At 39.9% G+C, this 22,630-nt stretch overlaps 1 protein-coding gene and 1 long non-coding RNA gene across 2 annotated transcripts in view; one reads left to right on the top strand and one right to left on the bottom strand.

Annotated features, from left to right (window-relative positions):
* Positions 1-22,630, bottom strand: part of LOC308623812 — a 28,814-nt gene that overhangs the window by 2,683 nt on the left and 3,501 nt on the right. Inside the window, exon 2 of the long non-coding RNA XR_014016889.1 lies at positions 5,765-5,862. This is a non-coding gene — a long non-coding RNA (uncharacterized lncRNA). The remainder of the gene's footprint in view (positions 1-5,764; positions 5,863-22,630) is intronic.
* Positions 6,207-22,630, top strand: part of TAFA1 (TAFA chemokine like family member 1) — a 505,459-nt gene continuing 489,035 nt past the window's right edge. The window contains exons 1-2 of the mRNA XM_081246522.1: positions 6,207-6,557; positions 6,680-6,752. Of these exons, the coding sequence (XP_081102648.1) occupies positions 6,750-6,752 (3 nt within the window). The 5' untranslated portion in view covers positions 6,207-6,557; positions 6,680-6,749. The remainder of the gene's footprint in view (positions 6,558-6,679; positions 6,753-22,630) is intronic.

Raw genomic sequence — 22,630 nt, 5'->3', positions numbered from 1 at the left:
ATAACACTTTGAAGATGCTTCACTTTTTCCCTTGGTGTAGAAAGGTCATAGGCTATGTCTTTCTTCAGGATTTTGGGTATTTCAAAATTTACCTTTTTTTTTTTAAAGTCAAGTTATTTATAAAATACAAATTACAAAATTCAGAACTTTCAAACAGCCAAGAAATAAAGCCATTATGTTTTGAAGCTGTCTGTGTAGCTGTTATGAGTGTATCATTCAGATGATAGATCCACAGGAAGGTGAGAGCACACAGAAAGTGGAAAGAGAAAGTGTTAATAGAAATCAAATGCTTTAAAGAGGTTGGATGTATGATCCTCTTCTAAATATTACTTTTTTTGGTCATCATTAACCCTAGTATTTTGTTTCATTCTTCACATTGGAAATTTCTTCCACTGTAAGATTTCAGCTTTATATAAAAAGATAATAGGTATTCTAATCTATTTTAGGACCTACGTAAAGGTCACTCTGGGAATGATCTGAGAGCTTTAACAGACGGGAACACCGAAGTCCCCATTAGCTACTCAAACAAAAATTCTTAAAATTCAAAGAATTCTGAGTTGGTGTTAGGATGGAGTAAAGGGACCCTTTACTCTTTCAAAAGCAAAACAAAACAAAACAAAAACCCTCCAGCCATGACCTACAGGGCCTAAGAATTTCCAGATGTGACACGTGTTTGGTTGCTAAACTGGCTGTGCATGGACATGAGTGGAGAGGAAGCTGGTGACATGCAGATGTCATATAGCTCCTATTAAATAAGTGCTGTTCTCCAAGAATGCCAGGCTTTCAAGGCCAGGGTAACTCAAATCTCTTATTTATATATTAGTTTTCTCTGAACTAACCCAAATGCTCCTCCCCCATCCAAAAAACACCCTAGGTCACACATAACACATACTGGTTCATAACTCCTTTTAAACAGGTGCTTCACATTATGTACTTTTTATTCCAGTTATCTTACAACTGGCCTCTCTGCTTCCACTGGTTCCCCCCTTAGAGTCTATTCCCCACCCAACAGGTACAACATCCTGCTAAAACAGAAGTCCTCCCGTGTCACTCCTCTGTTCTAACCCTCAAATAGCTTTTAGCTCACACAGAATAAGGATCTAAGTTGTTATGATGTCCTACAATAAGGGTTCTCAAAAAGTGGCCCCTGGACCAACAATATCAGCATCAGGAACTTGTTAGACATGCACATTCTCACACCCTACCCCAGATCTACTGAAACTCTAGGGATCCAGGGGTGGGCCCAGCAGTCTGTGTTTTAACAAGTCAGCCACGTAATTATGACGCTCAGCTAACGTTTGAGCACTAGACTCCATGGTCTTTAGATCTTGTTACATTTGGACTTGAATACTCTCCCTCTCCTAAGCCAACCGCAACCACTCTGGCCTCCTTGCAACCACACAAACATGCTAGGTCCACTCCTACTTCAGAGGCTTTGTACTTGCTGTTTCCCTCTCCCCCCAGATAGCCATGTGGGTGGCTCCTGCACCAACTTCAGGTGTTTCATCAGATGCCATCCTCACAGTTGGGGCCTCCCTCCTGCCCACTATATTAGTCTCCTAGAGCCCTCATTACAAAGTACTAAACTAGATGACTTAAAACAACAGATATTTATTTTCTCTCCCAGGGTTCTGGAGGCTATAAGGCTAAGTTAAGGTGTCAGCAGGGCCACATGCCCTCTGAGACTCTGGATAGAATCCCTCTTTGCCTTTTCCTAGCTTCTGGTGATAGTCTGAAGTCCTCGAGTTCCTTGGCTTATGATTGCATCACTCCAGTCTCTGCCTCTCTAGTCACATGGTGCTCTCCCTGTGTGTCTTTACACTATTTTCTAATCAAAGGACAATAGTCATATTGGACTAAGAGCCCACCCAACTCCACTATGACTTCTTTTCAACGAATTACGTCTGCATATATTCTGTTTATAAATAAGGTCACATTCTGAGGTACTGGTGGTTAGGACTTGAATGTAGCTCTTCGGAGGAGGAATACAATTGAATATTTAATGCCCACCCTATTTAACGTTGCATTCCACTGTCAGCAGTTCCTATCCCACTTCTATTCTTTGTTTTTCTTTTTTCTGTTTATCACCTCCTAAAACATCCTATGTTTTACTCTTAGTTTACTGACTGACTCCCTTCTCTGGAATTTAAGTTCCATAATGGCAAAGATGCTCATCCTTTTTGTTTTCATCCTCACAATACCCTCAGCTCTTATAACTACCTGGCACACAGTAGGAGCTCAATAAACCTATTCTGAATGAATGAAAATGATAGACCATTAGCAAGACCATTTCATTGTTAAGAAGTCTGATTACCATAAAAACCATCTCTCTTTTGTTTTCATTCCCTGGAGGCTAGGGTATGCAGAGGGTAGTATGAAAGTACCCCCCCTGAGAAACTTTAAGTTCATTCTAAAACTAATGGTAAGCTTGTAGGTGGACTGGGCTTTCTATCAGGGAGAGAGACCCAAGGGAAGCGCTGGAGCTGGGGATCTTATTGGGTTAATAATGCAGAAACCAGGAACCTGGGAATGGGCTGATATCAGCAGCACAGTTGGTGAAAGCAGGACACAGAGTGAAAGGCTCCTACACTGGGGTCTCTTGTGCCTGGATCTTGAAGTCTCTGTTCATTCACTTACTCATTCATTAATTCATTCATTCATTGAACAAATTCTTGGATATCTAAGTGCCACATTCTGGGCTCCAAACTTGGGATATAAGACTAGGTCTCTGAACTTATGGAACTTGTACTATATGAGGGGATTAAATATAAGTGAGTGCATGGGTGCACCACAGCCAGCTTTTTCATGGGACAAGACCTGCTTGAAGTGTCTTTGTATTCACCCCAAAGAAAATCAATTTCCTTTCTTCCAGTCCAGGCACAAAATAATACAGGCATTTAGTGGCCAGGTGGGAATTCGCCAAAACAGAAGCCTGGATTGGACTGTCAAAGGTAAGGCTGCTGTTGGTCAGGCCTTGCTTCTAGACTCAGTGCTTAAGCACGCCCCTGGGTAATGGAATTAAAGAAGGAGCTGATTAGTGCGGTGGGTTAGCATGTGGGGCTATAAGCTTACATCCAAGTTTGCATTTCTGCTCAGCCAGGTATGAGCCATATAACTTTGGGAAAAGGTACCTAACCTATCTGAGGCTCCATTTTCTTATCTATAAAATGGCATTAATCTTTCCATGTCGTGAGATGGACACAGCTAAAGTATATAAGCATGTAGCTCAGTGGCTGGTCCAAGTCAGCACTCACTAATCTTATTCAAGGAAAACACAAATCCATATGTAGCAGATTTAAGAATCTGTTGGATCTTTGTTTCTCTTCAGTGACATCATGGGATAAAAGAGATGGAGCCATGAAAACAAGATGAGCCAGAGATCTGCAAATGTGAAACACCTGCCCAAATCAAGAGGTGGACAATTGTGGCAGAAATGGCCCAGAAAATTACAACCTTCTCTTGTACTTGTGTTTTAGAAGAGTATCTAAATTTGACCAGGTATGAATTTAGGGTGACAAATTTAAGGCAGGTTTCATAAAACACGGCAGGGAAGTGACCCATAGTATGAAAACACAAGGTTTCATCCTGGTGTTGCTAAAATTAGGCAGAATGACTTTAGCCTCTCTCTTTAGAGGCTGTCTTACAAAAGACAGCAGTGAATTAAAACTGAACAGTAAAGTGCACTTTCACCATCTGTCTTGAGAGAAGTATGACCTGGGCCTGGCTGTCATTCAGGCTATTTGGGAAGGAAAACCATTTATAAGTTTTTCCAGCCTCTGGTTGGGCACCCTGTACAGAGTTGGAAACAAACTATTACAAATGCCTCCTAAGGTTATTTCCTGGGCTTGCATTTCAATAGAAATACTTTGACAGTGAAGTTGAAGTCATTGATAATACAAATAACTTTATTAGACTGCTCTGATTAAAACACTGAAGGTAAGAAACTCTCTTCCATGCTCTCCTGTCCTGTTTCTCCTTCAGATTTTCCCCAACTGATCATTGAAATATGGCTAGGCTGTTGAGCTGATGTAAATGGTCATTAATTAACAACCATGGTCTTTGCGAACCCGATGCTTTTGAAAAACTACATCTGTAGCGAAAAGCAGGCTTGAAGCTGTGAGAATAATAGCATGTTTTTAAAAATTCTGCACCTGGGCAAACAAAATGTCCTTTTTTAGAGCAAGGATGTCATCGGTGTTTTCGAGACAGAGGCAGGGAAAAAGAAAAACCCAAGAAGCCGCCGTCCTCCTTTGCTAGAATCTCCAGCATGCTGTCAAGATATTAGTTTGCTGGCCCACTTCTGACTAAACATAAAGATCTTTTCTTCCAGGTAAGGCATTTGATATACATTTTTCTATTCTGGAAACGCGAGCTTTGGCCTTTTTAGGTCAGCTATATAGGTCTACATTATGGATGGCACCCAGTGCCTGCTTTTAGAAACTGATTGCTGTTCTGTCCTTGCTTGCTCTAGAGCAAGGAGATGTTCAATCCAAACAGGCATCTTTCTGCTAAATGACCTTTGCTCAGCCCTCTTCTCGTTATAACTTCACAACACGTCGGCAGCGTTGGATTAAACTAGGTTTAGCACCTATTCAGTAATTCCTTGAGCAGTAGGTTTTCTTATTTAAAGCACTACAGGAGAACTGTGCTTTGTTGCCAGTGCTAGGGGGATGGTTTTATGAGGAGACATAGTTTGACTTAGAATATTCCCACTTCCTTTAACAATGTGCTGTATTTTAATAGAGTTCCCATATATTATGCAAACGAAATGTTTTACAGACTTGTCACAGATGGCAGTTGGAAGTGACTATTGGACGATCACTCCATACCATCTTCTTAAAAACGACGGGTTTGATTTGTCTCCCTGTGATCCCTAATTTGAGGCACATAAGCCATAGACGTAAGAAAAACTTCTGAAGAGTTATGCAGGGGTGGGAAAATACAAAGTTCTTTGAAGAGAGACTAGGAGAAAATATCTTCCTGTGTGTTTCCTGAAAGAAGAATTTTATGCCTCCACTAATAAGTATTAATTTTTTCTTTTTACTGTACATTATGCATTGTGCTGGGAGGAAGGTGAGTGGAGAGAAAGACCAACGTATCTGAGAGCTTTGGGGGCTATTTCCTACAGAGTTAAGCACTGCTCATTAGCAAAATTGTAGGTCAGATTTTCCCATCCTACTCATCTCTTTGAGGTCCTTCCAGACCAATTTTGGAGCATCCCCCAAACTGCATATTTTCTGGAATCCATTTTCTGCTTCAGGTGCCATTCACCTCTCCCTGTGCCAGCCGCTTATGGTCATCTGACCTCTATTTCATGAAAGCAGAGCCTTTCCCCCATTTTCATTTATTACTCCTGTTTCTAAATCAGGTCACCATTAACATTTCCATGGAGCTTAGCTTATTGATTGAATGAGCCACCCTTTGTTTTAGTGAATGCAATTTGGCGAAAAGAAATCCAGCTAAGCTAGTTTGGTAGAAATGGGGATTGTTCATAGGACACAGAAAGTTCATAGAAATAGGGGACAGGAAATACTGTAAAGCCAGGGTCTGATGGGAAATGAAACTGGGGAGTGAATCTGGATCTGAACAGCTCTGGGAGCCTCAACAATCACAAAGGCCACAGACTTCATTCAAATGCTTTGTTATCATTATGCTTTGGCAGTCTTTCATGTGTCCTTAATGTTTTGCCCTGCTACCAACCCATCAATGTTTCACAGTCCCAAATCCAACTTCCTTGGAAGTGGATTGGTTGGCCTGAACTCACCTTTTCCCTTTATTTCCCTGGTCAGTGGTCAGCCTATGGTTGATTCTTCCTTGAATTGGGTGTTCACTTCTGGTCCAATCAGATGAAATTGGATTGGGCTGTGTTGGGGGGAGAGTATGGAAGAAGAGTCACGCACACTTGGAGTATCAGAGGCTATGGCCAGAGACCGGTAGTTTGAGACAGGGGTGTGGGTGTATCGTCTAAGATAAGGTAGTCGCATTTGTCCCCAGGGACCTTTATCGAAAGGTTGAGTTTTGGGAAGATGCTAAGGATAGATATGGTAGTTTTCACTTATGTTGAAATTATATTGCATGAGCATTTCATATTTTTCCCAGAGTTTATTCCAGACAACAGTTAGAAAATAGGAGACTTACCTGTGTCCTCTGTGTGTGTGTGTTTGCACTCATGTGCGCGCATGTGCTCTACGCACACACATGCAGTAGGGACAGGAGAGGGTTAGTATAAACTTCTCGTGCCAGAGGAGACCTTACAGATCCTTGGGCTCAACCCCCACATTTCACAGATGAAGAAATCCAGACTCATAAAGTTTATGTGACTAGCTTACGGGCATACAGCTATTAAGTGGCAGAAAAGAGACTCAGTTATCTTGATTCCTCATCCAATGAGCTTTATAACCCAGCTCTATTATATTTTTGTCTCCAGAAAAAAGTCTTTGTTAATTGATACAGGACCAAACGTATACTATGCTTTGTCATCACATGGTTTGCTTATTACCTTTCAAGTCCTAGCGCAAAGCTCCCCACTCCAAAGGGCCACCTGGACACTGCCTCAGGTGGGTCCCACTCCTTGTCCCTTGGTTTTCTATTACATTATTATTTGCATAGCTTTATATCACTTAGTCCAATCTTTAATCACCTTATTTATTTTTCTCATTTTCCTCCTTCGCTAAAATAGGAGATTCCAGGAAAGTAAAGGTTGTTTCTCTTCACGTCTGTATCCTCAGCTCTGTGATCATGCTCAGCACATGGTAAGCACATATCCATAATTAATCAGACCTTTGTGAATTTAATAAATATAAATATTAAAATATCAATAATAAACCTTTTGGGAGGAGTGCATAGACTCTTTTCTGGTCATACATACTTCTTAATTATTGAGGTCACGCAAAGTTTTATGTTGCTGTGGTATTAAATTTCTCTAAAGGTCTCTACATATTTTTGGATACTGTGTCACAATTTTAGGCTATAACAAAACCTGGAACTCACAGTAAAGGGAACAAGCAACTTCTGATTCAGATGTGGCTTTACCTCTGTGGGTGTATTCTATATAAACTGTGAGTGCGTTCATGACAGAGCGTAACTTGGCTTAGAGATGCTGCACCCCAAATATCCTTTTTGTTTGTGAATGTTCCTGTGACTCTCTGACGATAAGAACTGTTCATTCTTATTTCTGGCTCTTGGCAGCCTACAGATGCTTCCTGTTAGTGCTCCTGGCAGGTTCCTGGTGGGGCCTGTTGTTTATTGCCCTATCTATCAAGTCCTATTTATTTTTAAAATAAACTTTAAGTATACTGTAAACTCCCTTCACAAACAGATTTTTCCTCCTCTTTCCCACTTGACAAGCCTCTAAAAGAAATAGTAACTCTGTCTCACATATATTTGAACCTGAACGTTTTAGGAAAGAATTTTACTTAAAGTACCCAAGAACAGGGATGGTCTCAGCCTAAAATCTCCCTTGCAACTATTAATTCTCTTTCCCTCAACCTCTCCTTCTCTCTTTCTCTTTCACTCCCTTCTTTTTTATTGTATTATCTCATTCCTGTTTCCATACTGCCCTCTCCTCCCCGTAATCATCCCACCCCAGGTCAAATTCTCTGGTTGAACTGCCATCTGTATCTTTCTTAAATACTGCTTACATAATGTAAATGTCTTTATAAAAAAGTTTAAAGGATTTGCTTTTTGCAAGCTCATCAAGTCTAAACATTTTACATCTCTTTCTTGGTCCTCAATCATGTAAACCTACTATTCCTTTCATCAGTAAACTCTACTATTTTCCAACACAAAGGTGATGAGAAAGGACATTGACGTGGTACAACATAAAAGAGCTTGGAATTTAGCATCATACTGACTCGGGCTCAATTCAAACACTACTACTTATTAACTCTGTCTTTGACGAAGTCTCCTAACTTCTCTTATATTTCCTCATTGGAAAGGTTATTACCCAGTTTTTTTTTTTTTTTTTTTTTTGCGGTACGCAGGGCTCTCACTGTTGTGGCCTCTCCCGTTGCGGAACACAGGCTCCGGACGTGCAGGCTCAGCGGACATGGCTCACGGGCCCAGCCACTCCACGGCATGTGGGATCTTCCCAGACTGGGGCACGAACCTGTGTCCCCTGCATTGGCAGGTGGACTCTCAACCACTGTGCCACCAGGGAAGCCCTTTACCCAGTATTTGTTTGGGTAGTACTTTTTGGTAGTACTTTTCAATTTAGGCATGGTTATATGACTTGTTTTTGCTAATGCAACCTGAGTGGAAGTTCTGTGTTTCAGTTGTGCATAGAAGTTTTTTAGAGGCAGCGTGTGATTTGCTGTGGTCCCTTCCCTCAGTGAAGCAAATATGGATGCATGTACTGAGAAGGAACCTCCATTATCCTGTGGTCTTGGCTGTTAACAGTAAGCAGAGCCTTCTACTGATCCACCATGGATATGTAGCGAGAGATATTGGGGTCACTTGTTACTGCAGCAAGTCTTGTCCTATCCTAACTGACACATTTACTTTGCAAGATTGTTTGGAGGATGAGTGAAAATATCTAATATCTAATATGTAAAGCATCAACATAATATGCAATCAGTAAATGGTAGATGCTTTCATCAGTAGTCTAATTATCATCTTTGTTACCATTGTTTCTTTGTTAGATGCTGTGTGTTCTTTTTATTCCATATTTTGTTTTTTCTCATTATCTTATTGCTATAAATATGTGTTTATATTTCTGGCCCTTCAATAAATTATAAGATCTTTGAAAAGGACAAGATACCTCATATGTCCTCATTCAGGCATTCTCAGTTAGGTTTGGTATCTATTCCAGCTAAACGCTACCGTAGTAGCATACAAGCATTTATAGACAGTACATTAACAAACGGGTGTATTTGTGTTCCAGTAAACTTAATTTACAAGAACAGGAGGCAGACCATAGTTTGCTGACCCCTGATTTAGACTCTCTTATCCCCTCTTTCTCCTTTTCTGTCTTTCAGTTTTAGTTTGTCTCTTTCTTTTCTAGGTGTGACTGTGCTTGCTGCTGCCAGAGGCAGAATTTTTCTAATGGCAGATAAAGACAGTCACCAGTAGCCCCAAGTCTACATTATAAAGGGAGCAAATCCCTTTCTCCCAGTTTTCTTCTTGGATAATATACCACACTTGGACCAATTTCTGCTGTCAGGACATGGGAATTCCTGATTAGTCAGGCCTGAGTCATGTGACTACCTCTGTGATCACAGAATAGTTGAGGCACTGTGATTGATGTACCCTTTGGGACCACCTGGGTTAGGGATGGAAGAAAGAGGGATGTTTGGTAGGAATAATAGGATGCTCATTATAAGCCTCATTTCTCCTACCTATGCAGAGAAGCAGGAAAGAACCTAGTTCAAAGGGCCATCCCTAACAATTCTTCGTTGTATAGTGGACTTATTATTTTATAGCCAGTCTCACTGGTCATTCCTCAAAGACCTCCTGTGGGGCCTAGAAACAGAAGCATTGGCTGAGATTTTGGATAGATTGTATGTGAGAAGCAGGAAAGCGAGCAACAAAAGAAGACTCTTAAGCTTCTACCTTAAGCGCTTGGGTGAGTAGAGGTGCCCTGTATTCAGATGATTGAAAATCATTTCCCGGGCTTCCCTGGTAGCGCAGTGGTTGAGAGTCCATCTGCGGATGCAGGGGACACAGGTTCGTGCCCTGGTCCAGGAAGATCCCACATGCCGTGGAGCAGCTGGGCCCGTGAGCCATGGCCGCTGAGCCTGCGCGTCCGGAGCCTGTGCTTTGCAACGAGAGAGGCCACAACAGTGAGAGGCCCGTGTACCTCAAAAAAAAAAAAAAAAAACATTTCCCAAACTGCGAAGGGGAAACAGCAACATGCATAATCCCCAATTGGCTTCTAAGTATTTTTCTAATGATCTGAGAAAACTCACAAATCTTTATGAAAGGTAATAAAGCAATATGATGGTATATGACTCAGGACTCTCTGGAAGCTATCTAAATCACTCTCGGCCATATGGGGAACACCTGAAAATTCCTAATATGAAATGCCATAATAAGGGAAAAGACTTATTCTTGTTATTCCTGGGCACATGAGTTCTACCTAAAGGGCATTACTGGCTACCATGGATATGTTGGACACTCAAAATCTGAGTTAGTTTGAGATACCAGTACTTCCTCTATTTTTACTTGGCTCAGAAAATTTAATGAAATTATACAAATCCCTGAAATCTAATATTTTTATGTGATAAGATTGTGTAAGAGGAGGGGGTGGAAGAGAAGTTTGGAAAATGTGGTGACAGATGGTAAGTGGGCTCAGGCACATAGCATTCCTATATATAGGGGAGGGGACAATCTGGTTAATCAAGGGGTGGGGGAAGCATTTTTAAATTTAGATTCAAGTATTTTATATATTCAGCAACATCATTTACTGAAGCAGCCTAGCTGGATAGGACTTAAAAATTTTTTTTTGGTTGGGGTGGCTTGTGTGATATATATTTTCAACAGTTTTGCATATTCTTTCATGACGTCTGCATTTGAAAAGCAAATGGTCTGTATAGGCTTTGAGTATGTCTTTTGAGAGAGGGCTAGGAATATGTATTTCTAGAGAGTTCCTTCCAAGGGGATTTAATGACATCTTAAAAATTAGGGTCATCACAGCTAATTTAGCAACATTGGAAAATTAAAGTGAATGTTTTCAATGAAGACTTTATTCTTCAGTAGAACGAACAATGGTCTGGAAATGAGGACACCTGAAATCCAGGCCCAAATCTATGTAACATTAAGGCCAGGTAGATTGTGCTACCTTGCATGAGTCATTTCAGCTGTTTGGGTCTTAATCTTCTCATTTTTAAAATGAAAGTTTTGGTTAAATAATCTTTGGGATATTTTTAGTTTTATATTTCGATTGTTGTAGGCTGTCTCTTAACGCTCCATTAATTCGGATGCTTTTGGTTGCAAGTAATGGAAAGCCACACTCAAACTGCCTTAGACTATTACAGGGCAAGTCTAACACTGAGTGGACTTTAGAGCTTGTTTGATTCATCAAAGGACATTTTTCCACACTTGTTCACTCTACTTTTCGTGGTATCAGTCTCGTGTTAGAGTTGGTGCCTCTTCAGAATCTCCAAATGCTTGTTAATGACTCTTAGTCAATGACCTGCTTCCTTGTTCAGGTCTGGAAGAAAAGAAAAAAAAAATCACTTCCTAAAGCTGTCTTGGATGAATTAAAAAGTGTCATTCCAAGAGATCTCTGGAAACCTGTCCTTGCATATTACTGGCACAAACTGAGTTTTGTGCTCATCCCTGATTATGGCCAGGGGATGGGACTACCCTGAGCCACAGGGAAGCCTCCTAGAACCAGCAGTTAGCTCAGTACGGGGGGTTGTGGCTAAATGATAGAAAATCAGGGAGAGGGGATGTATGTAAAGGGAGCAATCATGATGTTTACTAACCATTGCTTGGAACACCTAAGGTTCACATCATTTATGCAGTTAAATATGAGGTAGGAAAAAACCTCAAATTAATGAAATAGAGTTCTTATATGATAAATATTATCATATCAAGCACATAGTAAGCTTTCAATAAAGATGCATACACTGGGCTAACCTTCAATCTGTTAAACACGGAGAATGTGCCTCTTAGTTGGCAACTAATTAACAAGAGATCGCAGGTATTTGTGGGGTTGCCACAGTGACCAGGGACTTAACTGCAGTAAGTTTTTGTTTTAGTCAGTGGTTTTCAAACTTGGCTGCACGTTGGAACCGTGCAGGGAGCTTTGAGAAACACTGTTGCCTGAGTTCCACCTCCAGAGATCCTGTTTTGAGTGATCTGAGGTAGGGTCTGGGGCATTTAGAGTTTTAAAATCTCCCCAAGTTATTGTAATCCAGTCAAGACTGAGGGCCTCTGGTTTAGGGAATCCAGGTATGGGTGTGCTCAAGTACTTTGTCCTACCTGCTTCAGTCATGTCCAACGTTTACCCTTGAACTCCTTTTTATAATTCTCTTCTCCTCTACTCTAAACTGGCAACTGCTGTATTCTCCTCTCTAAGCTCAGAGATACCACATGCTCATCATTACACTATGAATGTGAGGGTGGAAACTAAGAGTGGGAAAAGCCTACTTTCAATATGGTGTAATAGGAGAAAGGGACAAAAGGGTGGATGAGAAAAAACAAGAAGCAATGCAAAAAGCCTTTCTCTCTGGCACTGGGATGTGGTTGGAGATGCACATTTAGGCGTTCTCAGACTCAGATTCCCACACAAACACCCATACGTGTACAGACACATCATCTGAAATTCTTCCCAGCCTCCTCCCTGCTCAGCCCACTGCCAACCGCTTGCTTAGAATATTGCTGCAAATTCATAAAACACCTAAAACATGAATAAGTGAGAAATGGCTGTGTTTATTCATTCACTGACACATTCATTTATTCATCTAGTCTATAAATACTGATTGAGCACCTACTATGTGCCAGGTACATTGTCAGATGGGGAGTGAACAGTGATGAATAAAACAGGAGTTTAGAGCCTGTACAAAGGCCCTGAATCTAGATAGTATTTGGAGTATGTGAGATGGGGCAATGATTATCTTGTGAACCAGTTCTTGAGTTGTGTTCTCTGTACTTGGTTTGTTGCATGAATGCTTGCTGAATGAATGAATACCTGAATGCATTACTGAGAGAAGATCAGAGTGACTGGAGCATGGTGAATGTGGGAGTGGGTAGGGAGGAATGGAATGATATTTAGATTGAAAATATGGGCAGACATTGGTTGTGTTGGGTCTTGTGGTCTGTGGTTTTTATTTACTTAAAAATTTTTTTTATTAATTAATTAATTTATTTTTAGCTGCATTGGATCTTCATTGCTGCACGTGGGCTTTCTCTAGTTGTGACAAGTGGGGGCTAGTCTTCATTGCGGTGCATGGGCTTCTCATTGCAGTGGCTTCTCTTGTTGAGGAGCACGGGCTCTAGGTGCGCAGGCTTCAATTGTTGTGGCTCGCAGGCTCTAGAGCGCAGGCTCTGTAGTTGTGGCACACAGGCTTAGTTGCTCCATGGCACGTGGGATCTGCCCAGACCAGGGCTCGAACCCGTGTCCCCTGCATCGGCAGGCGGATTCTTAACCACTGCTCCACCAGGGGGTCTGTGGTTTTTAAACCACATTATATTCTGTGCATTGGAAAACCATAGCATGTTTTTAAAAAGGGAATGATAAGGTCAGGGAAAGTCTCTCCGAGGCCAGAGGGATATGAAGAGAAAAGAAAAGAAAACAGACAAATATGGTACCGAGCAGTAGATGCTGTAGCAAATGTGGTTGGCACCGAATCTTATAGAGGTGGAGGGGAGGGGTGTCCACCCTAGACTTGGGAGGCCAAGAAAAACTCCATGGAGAACAGTGCACCAGAACCAAATCTAGAAAAGTAGGTCAATTTGGGAGAAGGAAGGGGAATAGGAAAGGTAAGGGGAGCAAGAATATTTCAAATTTAAAAAGTTGAGGTTGCAAAGGCATAAGAAAACATCTTAAAACTTAGAGCTAAATCTTAGTTAGTGCCTAGATATCAAATTTAATTTTAAAAGTTTATAGAGATTTGTAATATGCCAGACATTCTGATATGCATCTTAATGATAATCCTTTGAATCAGTGAGGCAACTCAGGGAAAATTACTTAAATAGGACTGGGCAGTTCGTAAGTGGTGTTGCTGAAAGAAGGACCCAAGCTGTCTGACTGCAGAGCCCATTCTCTTAGCCCTTCTATTATACTGCCTCACTGACCAAGTGAAAACATAAAGAAATCAAAGGAGGGAGGCCCAAGGAGATATGGATTAAAAGGTACGTATTTCTATTTTTCAGTTTTTTTTCTTTTTCTGGAAATTATCTCTTTCCCACAATTAAAATTCAAACCAGATAAACGAGAATAGATAATGAGCCACATTAATAATAAGACAAAGACCAGAAGAGAAATTTACTTGAAGGCAGATCAGGTACAAGCCTAGAGTGTCAAGAAGAGTTCATAGGATTTAAGCCCACAGTAGGCAAAGGGGATTTATGTTTTTCTGTTGTAGTTAACCATTGGTGTCTATAGGATCCTATAGAGAAAAGAAAAATATTCTTGTTGTTAATTCTCTGTCTTGTGTAGAAGGAAGTTTCCTGCCACAAAAGTAAGATTAACCACAATTTACAAGCAACAGAGGGATGAGGAATGTTAGAAAAGGAAAAGTACTTTAGGTTGGTTATGTAGATTAAGGTCACCATTAGAGGAATAGTTATTGACATGGGAAAATGTGATATTTTCAGAGAAGAAAAAGCAGATTATAAAACATGTGTGTGTGTGTGTGTGTGTGTGTATATATATATATATATACACAGAGAGAGAGAGAGAGAGAGAGTGAGAGAGAGAGAGAGAGAAGCAACCAAACCAACCAGGCATTTTTAGAAAGTGAAAGGAGAATGTGCACTTAAATACGAATACTGGTGACTTTCATGTGACAGACTCTAGATGAGTTTAAAATTTTTCTATTTAGATCTTAAGTTTACTACCTTTCAAAAATACTAATATATTACTTTATAAGTAGAAAAAAGTTATAAAAATGGCAAAGTACTTTAGTCCTAAAAGGACCTATGAAAACATTACTAACTTTTGTCCACACTGTGATTGTCTTTAATATTCATCCTTTCTTCCTCATTATTGTCTTAATTTTCATTTAAGTATCAAACCTCCCTCACTCCATTCATCTCTTTTGGAGGAAGCTGATTTCTCTCTTGATTTGGGTCTGGGGCTTATGGTGCAGCTCAAAGTCCAACAATGTGACCTTTTCCCCCTGGCCAAGGTAACTGGCTCAAGGAAGGGCAAGTGACCCAAGTCAAGCTAAGGAGCCGTGAGAAGTGGTTTGCTGGAGGAAGCTAAGAAAGAATCTTCCTTGTTCATCTGAGAGAGCTTCTCGAAACAATCCTTTCTGTTGCCATTATATGGATGAAGAAGCTCATAGCCCAGACAGCTGTTGGCAGCTATGTTTCATCCATGGTGGGGAGCCTGCCTTAGAATGATACCTTGAAGGGCAGAGAGAGAGTTGAAAATGAGCTAGATCCTTGATAGTTTAGTGGATTTACTGGGTCAAACCCACCTGGAGGTGAGCCCCACCTGTGAACTGTCCACCTGCAAGAAGCCATACATCCTCTTTATTATTTACTGCAGTTTGCATTGTTTTCATTTGTTTATTTTTTTTTTCTATTACTTGTAACCAAGCCCATTCTACCTTCTTCTATGATATCCTAGTTTTGGAAGGTTACTGTCAGGTGATTCAAACTTTTCTTCTAGCTTACTGAAAATTATTTGATGTCACAGGTTTTATTTTCCATAACCTAGCTGGTATATTTTAGAGCTGTGCTGTTCAGTAAAGTATCCACTAGCCATATGAGGCTATTTAAGTTTAAATTAGTTAAAATGAAATAAAATTAAAAATTAAAAAGTTCATTTCCTTGGTTGCACTAGCCACATTTCAAGTGCTTGATAGCCACATGTGGATAGTGGCTACCATCTTGGCCAGCACAGATACAGAACATTTCTAGTATTGCAGAAAGTTCTACTGGATAGTGCTGTGAGAGAGAGAGAAAGAGAGAACATCAGATGAGGAGACTTGCATTCTAACATGACCCACACAAGTGAACTCAGTGTATTCCCTCAGGTAAGCTTCTTCCTGTTATTAGGTCTTTTTATTTCCTCTAGAACAGAGAGGCTGGACTAGGAGGCTTTTGGGGGGGATTTCTTCTAGGTTCAGTATAATGAAATTCTAAGTGCTTTCTTTTTATTTTTAACATTTGTAGACTTTTCTTTATGCTCCAGGGATCAGCTGTGAGTTCTACCATCAGATCATATTTGGATATCAAATACTAAGAACCAGGGCTGAAAATTCAGGACAGTTTCATTTTTTTTCTTCTAGCAAAAAAAAAAAAAAAAAAAAAAGAATCCAACACAGATTTAGTGGCAGGTAGCTAAGGGTTTAAACAATATATGGGCCAATTTCCTTTACTTAGTGCCATAACAATAGACTCACACAGAGCAAGGGAGTCATCGTTAATATGTATGGCCACTTCATACGTGTGTGCTACCAAAAAGAATGAATAAAGGCTATTGGGGAGAGTACAACATCTACTTATTTCTAGAAAAACAGTTTGCTGTGCATGCCATCTTGATAGTGGCCTTATATTTTACTTTTGATTGATTGATTATTATTTATTTATGATGCCAACATTTGAGTGCCTACTATATGTCAGGTAGTATATCTACGCTCGATTCTGAAGATATAGTACTGAGCAAGGTGCCAGTTTTCCTTCTCTCATGGTGATTCTGATAAAGAGGTAAACCAGATATCATAAATAATTCCAGAAATAGTTATTTACAATGGTAGTTAACCTATAGAGATGATATCCTGAGGGCTATGAGAGCATAACCACAATGAGTTGATCTGGTTTGGAGCATTCCAGAAGACAACTGGGGGAAAGTTTCCCTATCCTACTCAAGGACCCAAGAGAGGAGTATGTATAGTAGGAGCCGAGAGTGAGAATGTTTGTAAAAGATGAGCCTAGAGAAGTAGAAAGGGGCCAACTCATGCAGAGCCCTGTCAACCATGGTCATGAACTTGGGCTTTATTTTAAGCTCAGTGAAAAACCATTGAAAGATTTTCAAATAACAAGAGCGGCATGATCAACACGCACCTCAAACACATGCCCCAAACACATGCCCTCCGGCTGCAGAGTGGGGAAGAGACGGGTGGGAGGTACGCATTTGAAGGCAAGTGGACTAGTTAGGAAAGTATTACCATAGTTCAGGTGAAAGATGGTGGTAACTTGGGTGAAGATGTTTGAGTGGAGAGGGAGAGAATAGAGAGGTTTAAGACATAGACTGGAAGTCAAATTGATAGGAAGTGACGTTGAAAGTGGGAGTTTATGGAGAGGGAGATGGCCGTCTTCATTTCTGGCTGAACCATTGAGAGAGTGAAGGGCCATTTCTTAGATCAGAGTAGTTATGGGGGATAGTGATTATGAATCCGGCTATGAATCTGAGAGTTCTATGAACCATAGAAATCATGTTATTGTTTTTATTATTATCATCAAAGCAGTCATTTTCGTGACCTTTATGTGCTTATAAAATATGTTCATATTCTCGTAATGAAGAGACCACTTGGTCTCTAAAAGGACAGTTCATTTATTACTTTGATTAGTTCAATGGAGGTGAAGCTGTTTGTGGTTTCAGCTTTCTTTCCGTTCTAAAAGCAGAATAAGGAGATGAGATGTGAAAGAACAAAAGAAATGACCTTATTCTTTCTTTCTCTGCTGCCTGGAAGACAGACAAGATAAGCCATGAGGAATTATAATTGATAAAGTGATTGTAGAGATAGGCTGCTGGAGGTGGAAAATGAAACTCCGACACGAAGGTTATCTTTTCTTCCAGCCTAAGAGAAATCTTGCCTTCCATTTCCCTTTTCTTACAGTTACGGAAAATTCTGCATTATGTATCCAGATCCAAATTACAGAACTGAGAATCACCAGTTTTATAGAAAATGATTCAGCCTCTGCTCATTCTCTGTTACCATTAATTTTTATTCCTTCTGGAGCAGTTGTTTGGCTTTTTTCGGTTTGTGTGCTTTTGTTTGGTTTTTTACCTTATGGATGCTGTAAATTTTTAAGAAATAATTTTTCTCTTCTTCACTTCTACTGCTAGGAAGCTTAGAGTGAAAATAGTGCTTCCTTTGTAGCACTGATGCTTTGCATTTCACGTTCAAACTTCACATCAGGCTCATCTTACTTTGCTTACTTGGTCTTTTATCTTTATCATGTAAAATTTTTTATTTCTTGCCAATATTGCTTGCCTAGAATTTGGTTGCTTAAAGCTTAGGCTCTGAAAATCAAATGTGAGTTTGCATCAAAGTTTTTCAACCTTACTAGAGGTGTGGCATTAGTTCAATCACTTGACTTCTCTGAAATTTGTATTTTCACCCATAAAATAAAGATCATTGTAATACAGACCTATTAGCATTTTTGTGAGAATTAAATGAGACACAGCATGTGAACGCTTAACCAGGGCTTGGCACATAGAAAGAGTCTCCCCTGCCGAAAAAAAAAAGGGTACTAATACAATACTATCATCATCATCATCATTATTATAAGATCATCAATCACCATCAATATTATATATTATTTGAACTCCCATTCTGTTGTTGTACTTCACCTGCTTTCTCTTCATTGTCCTTTTCCTCATTTTAGTTTAAATGTATTTTGAAAAAATGCAAGGTACAGAATAGAGTAGTAAATAAGAGAAGTATATAAACTTTATTTAGGCCCCAAAGTAAGACTGACAAGCTAGGGGTGTTGCTGTGTATCTGGTATGGGGCACATACTAGGACACCAGGGTAGACAGGAAAATTTTAAGTGAGTTTCAGAAAAAGAGTGATGTAACACAAATGATTTATGCAATTGGATTATGGGAGAAAGATAGGGTAACATTATTACTTAGCCAAGGGAAAAGGAATATTGTCTTCTCATGATCAGGGACTGAAAATAGACATTGTCAGCCAACTGATAGGTAGCCCCAGTGACTACAGAAAAGAGAAATTGGGCTTCAAAGTTACAGAAGGCATATAGATTAGAGATAATGGCAATGATCCTCTCATCCATGCCTTCATTTCCATTAGCCATTAAAATGGAAAAAGAAAAAACATCAGCATTGTGATATCACAGCCAAAATGCGTTATTTCAAGAAATACTTAGAACTGTTTTAAATGGCATACATCTAAACCACTTTCATTTGCATTGGACCAAAACTTGGCATCTTTCTCAGCCCAGATGTAATTTATTTAAATTCCTTTAGTTGTTTTTCAATTTAGAAATATGCATAGACATAAAATCTTGCATGTCTCAAATTTGTTTTCCCTGCACATTTGTGAATTCAAATTAGCCAAATTATTAAGTGGATTGTTCTTAAACTAAAGTAAGGATGGCTTTTATTTCTAATGCCGAGAAATGAAAAGTGTGGTCATCAGGGGAATGAGGGATTTTCTGGTGGTACTTTGGGCCTGGATCTAGGATTTTACCCCTTCAGTGGGTTCCCCAGTTAACTTAATAACATGTAGTACACATGAGTTTTTCGTATTTTGAAGCTTTTGTAATCATTTGAAGAGACGCAGGGTGGAGTCCTATTCCACAGGATATAGTTTTCCACCAGGAAATCCCCTTTGGACATTTCTGTTCTCAGTTCTCTTCTTCTGAGCCTCTAGAGAGCCTCTGCATCTCTCTCTCTCTCTCTCTCTCTATCTCTCTCTGTGCTTCTCTGCCCCTCACCATTTTTTCCTCCCTCCAGGTTTCTGCCCTATTGCATCCTCTATCTGCCATTCCTCCCTCCCCCGCCTTTTATTATGTAGGACAATATGCTGAACATTCTTGGCTATTTAAGCATTCTGAGTGTTTTATCTTTCACTCCCAATTATTTTCATTGGGCCTTTCTTCTGAGTAAATGTGGGTTTCTCCATGGGGAGAAGTTCTGGTAAATAGGATTTTCTCTCTTTTTTACATAAACAAATGTACATATACATAGATACTGTATTTGAAGTGTATATATTTAGGAGTTTGGCCCAACTGAGTAGGTATCTTGAATTCATGTAACTGGAAGGACTAAAACAATTGTGCTGTAGTCCATTGTCTTTTGTATTGTGCTTGTATAACCAAATGATTGAGCAGGGCATGGCTGTGGGCGCGTAACTGATCAGTTTATAACTCCTGGCTTATAAGAACCTGAAGGGATTCTAGCTGCAATCATCAATGCTCTGGATTTATCACTGCTCTGATCAAAGCTCTCCACTGGATTTCCGTAGCAGGGGGCTCTGTGGAGGCAGGAACTGGGTCTGATGTGTACACTGCTGTCTCCTCAGAGCGTAGGGCAGTGTATGGAACATAAAAATCCAATTAATACCTGATCAATACAGGTTAAAGTCTTCATCAGTCAGGACAGACTAGGTTATAGTGCAAATACAGATAGCCCCCAAATCTCAACTGCCTAAAGAACAGAATATTTCTTATTTATTATCTACATCTATTGTGGGTGGGTAGGGGAAGGGGATGCCTCTGCTCTTTGCAGTCTCTCAAGAATCCAGGCAGACAGTGTAACTAGTCCCTGTTCCAGAGGCAAAGAGAGATCTAGAGGGTGTTGCTTCAACAATTAAATGCTCCAGCCTCAAAGAGATACCATCAGTTTTGTTGACACCTTATTGGCCAGAACATTATGGCCCACTAAACAGTAAAGTGATCAAGTGATGGAGTCCTACCATGGTCAGAGGTGCAAAGGCCTAACTTCTTTGAAAGGTGTGAGAATAATTTTGCTTTGAGATGGAAGAATGGACTAAATTGCCTTAAATGTCAATATCCGTTGATGCTTATATTATTAGGGAAAATGATCATTGGCTGCAATACAATGGGCAAGGTATTTGGAAGAGAAAATGGAACTAGGTTGATATTCTTGTTCCATCACATACATGTATAGAAGCCACTTTAAAATGTAAGGGAGGGCTTCCCTGGTGGGGCAGTGGTTGAGAGTCCGCCTGCCGATTCAGGGGACACGGGTTCGTGCCCCAGTCCAGGAAGATCCCACATGCCGTGGAGTGGCTGGGCCCGTGAGCCATGGCCGCTGAGCCTGCGCGTCTGGAGCCTGTGCTCCTCAACGGGAGAGGCCACAACAGTGAGAGGCCCACATACCGCAAAAAAATCAAAATAAAAAAGTAAGGGAAAATCTTTATTCCAGTCGTTTAAAAAAAAAATCTAACAGTGCCCGAGTGCCTTGAACATAATCCATGAGTATGTGTTTCAAGTTTATTAAATTGAATTGTAGATAAGAAACTATGTTGAGCCTTAGTTTAATCCCTAGAAATGAAAAATATAATGTACCATTTTCAAATGGTAGCCTTTTTTAGCAAATGTGAAGTTCCTTTTATCTTTAATGCATTAGCATAATAGAAACCAACCAACCAACCAACCAAACAAACAAACAAAGACATGGGGTAAGTACTACCTTCCACATTTCTATATTTCAAATGCCTGGAATGTACTCAGTATATAAGTCTTGAATGAATGTATAATTTTTTGAGTCTGTCTTAATGGTAAAGAAATGAGAAAATATAATGGTTAATTTTGAAGGGTTGTTTTTTCCATGAAGTGTTTAATCCTAGTGTTTAGGAGGTGGGCTCTTGACCCAGATCACTGGGGTTTGAAATCTGCTCTATCACTTAGTAGCTATAATACCTTGAGCAAGTTTCCTAATCTCCCTATTCACCCTCTGGTTCCCCATCCATGAAATGAAGACAATAATCATTTCACCTATCTTATGGGGTGGTAAAAAGGATTAAATTACACCTTATAAGCAACACACTATAGAGTAGTGCCAGCACATGGTGAAGGTTCAATAAACCTTACCTGCTGCTACTGTAGTTATTATCATTTTTGTCTTGATATTGAACAGTCGGTGTGAGCTTTCTATATATACTCACCAGCTCAACAATAATGAACGACAGAAATGAAACACGCTACACCATCTAGAACTTTGGCACGTCTTATTCTGACTCTTAAGATTTGTATTTACTGTTATCTTGAACTTTGTTTAATGATGAGCTTTAATAAATGGTTGTTAGGGTCCAAAGAGCTATTCTGTGTGTATTGTGCAACTGTGCAGGACCAGTGGGGAAGACTGATGCATCTGAAGGGTCTCTCATTCTCTCACTCTGTGTAACAGGAGAGGAGAGAATGGCTTCTAAAGACGCACTGCAGCATCAAACCTTCCTTATAATGCCTGTGAAAGGCAAGAGAGTATTCTGAGGCACTTGAAGAGGTTTTTGAGGCTGGAATATTCTGAGAACTACCTTGATTTAAAAAAAAAAAAAGAAAGACTAGACAGTATGATCTATGACAGTGGCAATCACATCAATCTTGTTTTCTGCCTTGTCCCCAAGCATCTAACACATAGTAGGTGCTTTATAAGTGATTCATGAAATAACTGATTGAGCTATTGGAGTGAATCATTGCTAGTGCAATCTGTAAATGAAAACTAGGTCACCTTATATGCATCGATAATGTGTAGGTACAATGACATTATATTTCCAAAGAAGAAAGTGTCTAAACCATAATACTAGAAACAAAATGTTGAACTTCTGAGTGTTTCCTCTCCCCACCCCAGCATGTTATTTGAGGGAAATTTTTTAAAAAATGTCTTGAGCATATTTCTTTATCAAAATCCAGTCTTCGATGCTGAAAATGACATATTTCTATTTATTAAACATGTTAAAAAACTCAGAAGGTTTGCTTTGCGCTTATGCCTATAAACATCTATATTGTAGTCTAGATAGACCATATTCCCAGATTTAGCTGCCAAAAACAATCGACAGACTTAAGTTTGTGTAAACTCAACAATATCTTGGGTTAACTTGCTGGTTAAAAGAACATTAAGAGGTAAGAAATGGCTTACATTTCACTTTCCCATTTGCTGTTAGGAGTCTAACACCCATTAACACTATCAGTATTTTGCAGAATGCTTTTTTCTTTTGTTTCTCCTTCCCTCTTTACTCTTTCGGCAAATGAATAGTATCCGTAAAATCTCTAAGAGAACGACGTACCCGGCAATACAGTG

The sequence above is a fragment of the Mesoplodon bidens genome, assembly GCF_964165515.1.
Source record: "Mesoplodon bidens genome assembly, chromosome: 10".
Taxonomy (NCBI): Eukaryota; Metazoa; Chordata; class Mammalia; order Artiodactyla; family Ziphiidae; genus Mesoplodon; species Mesoplodon bidens.
Note: the sequence above shows the minus strand (reverse complement) of the source record. Positions and strands in the feature narration are given on the sequence as shown.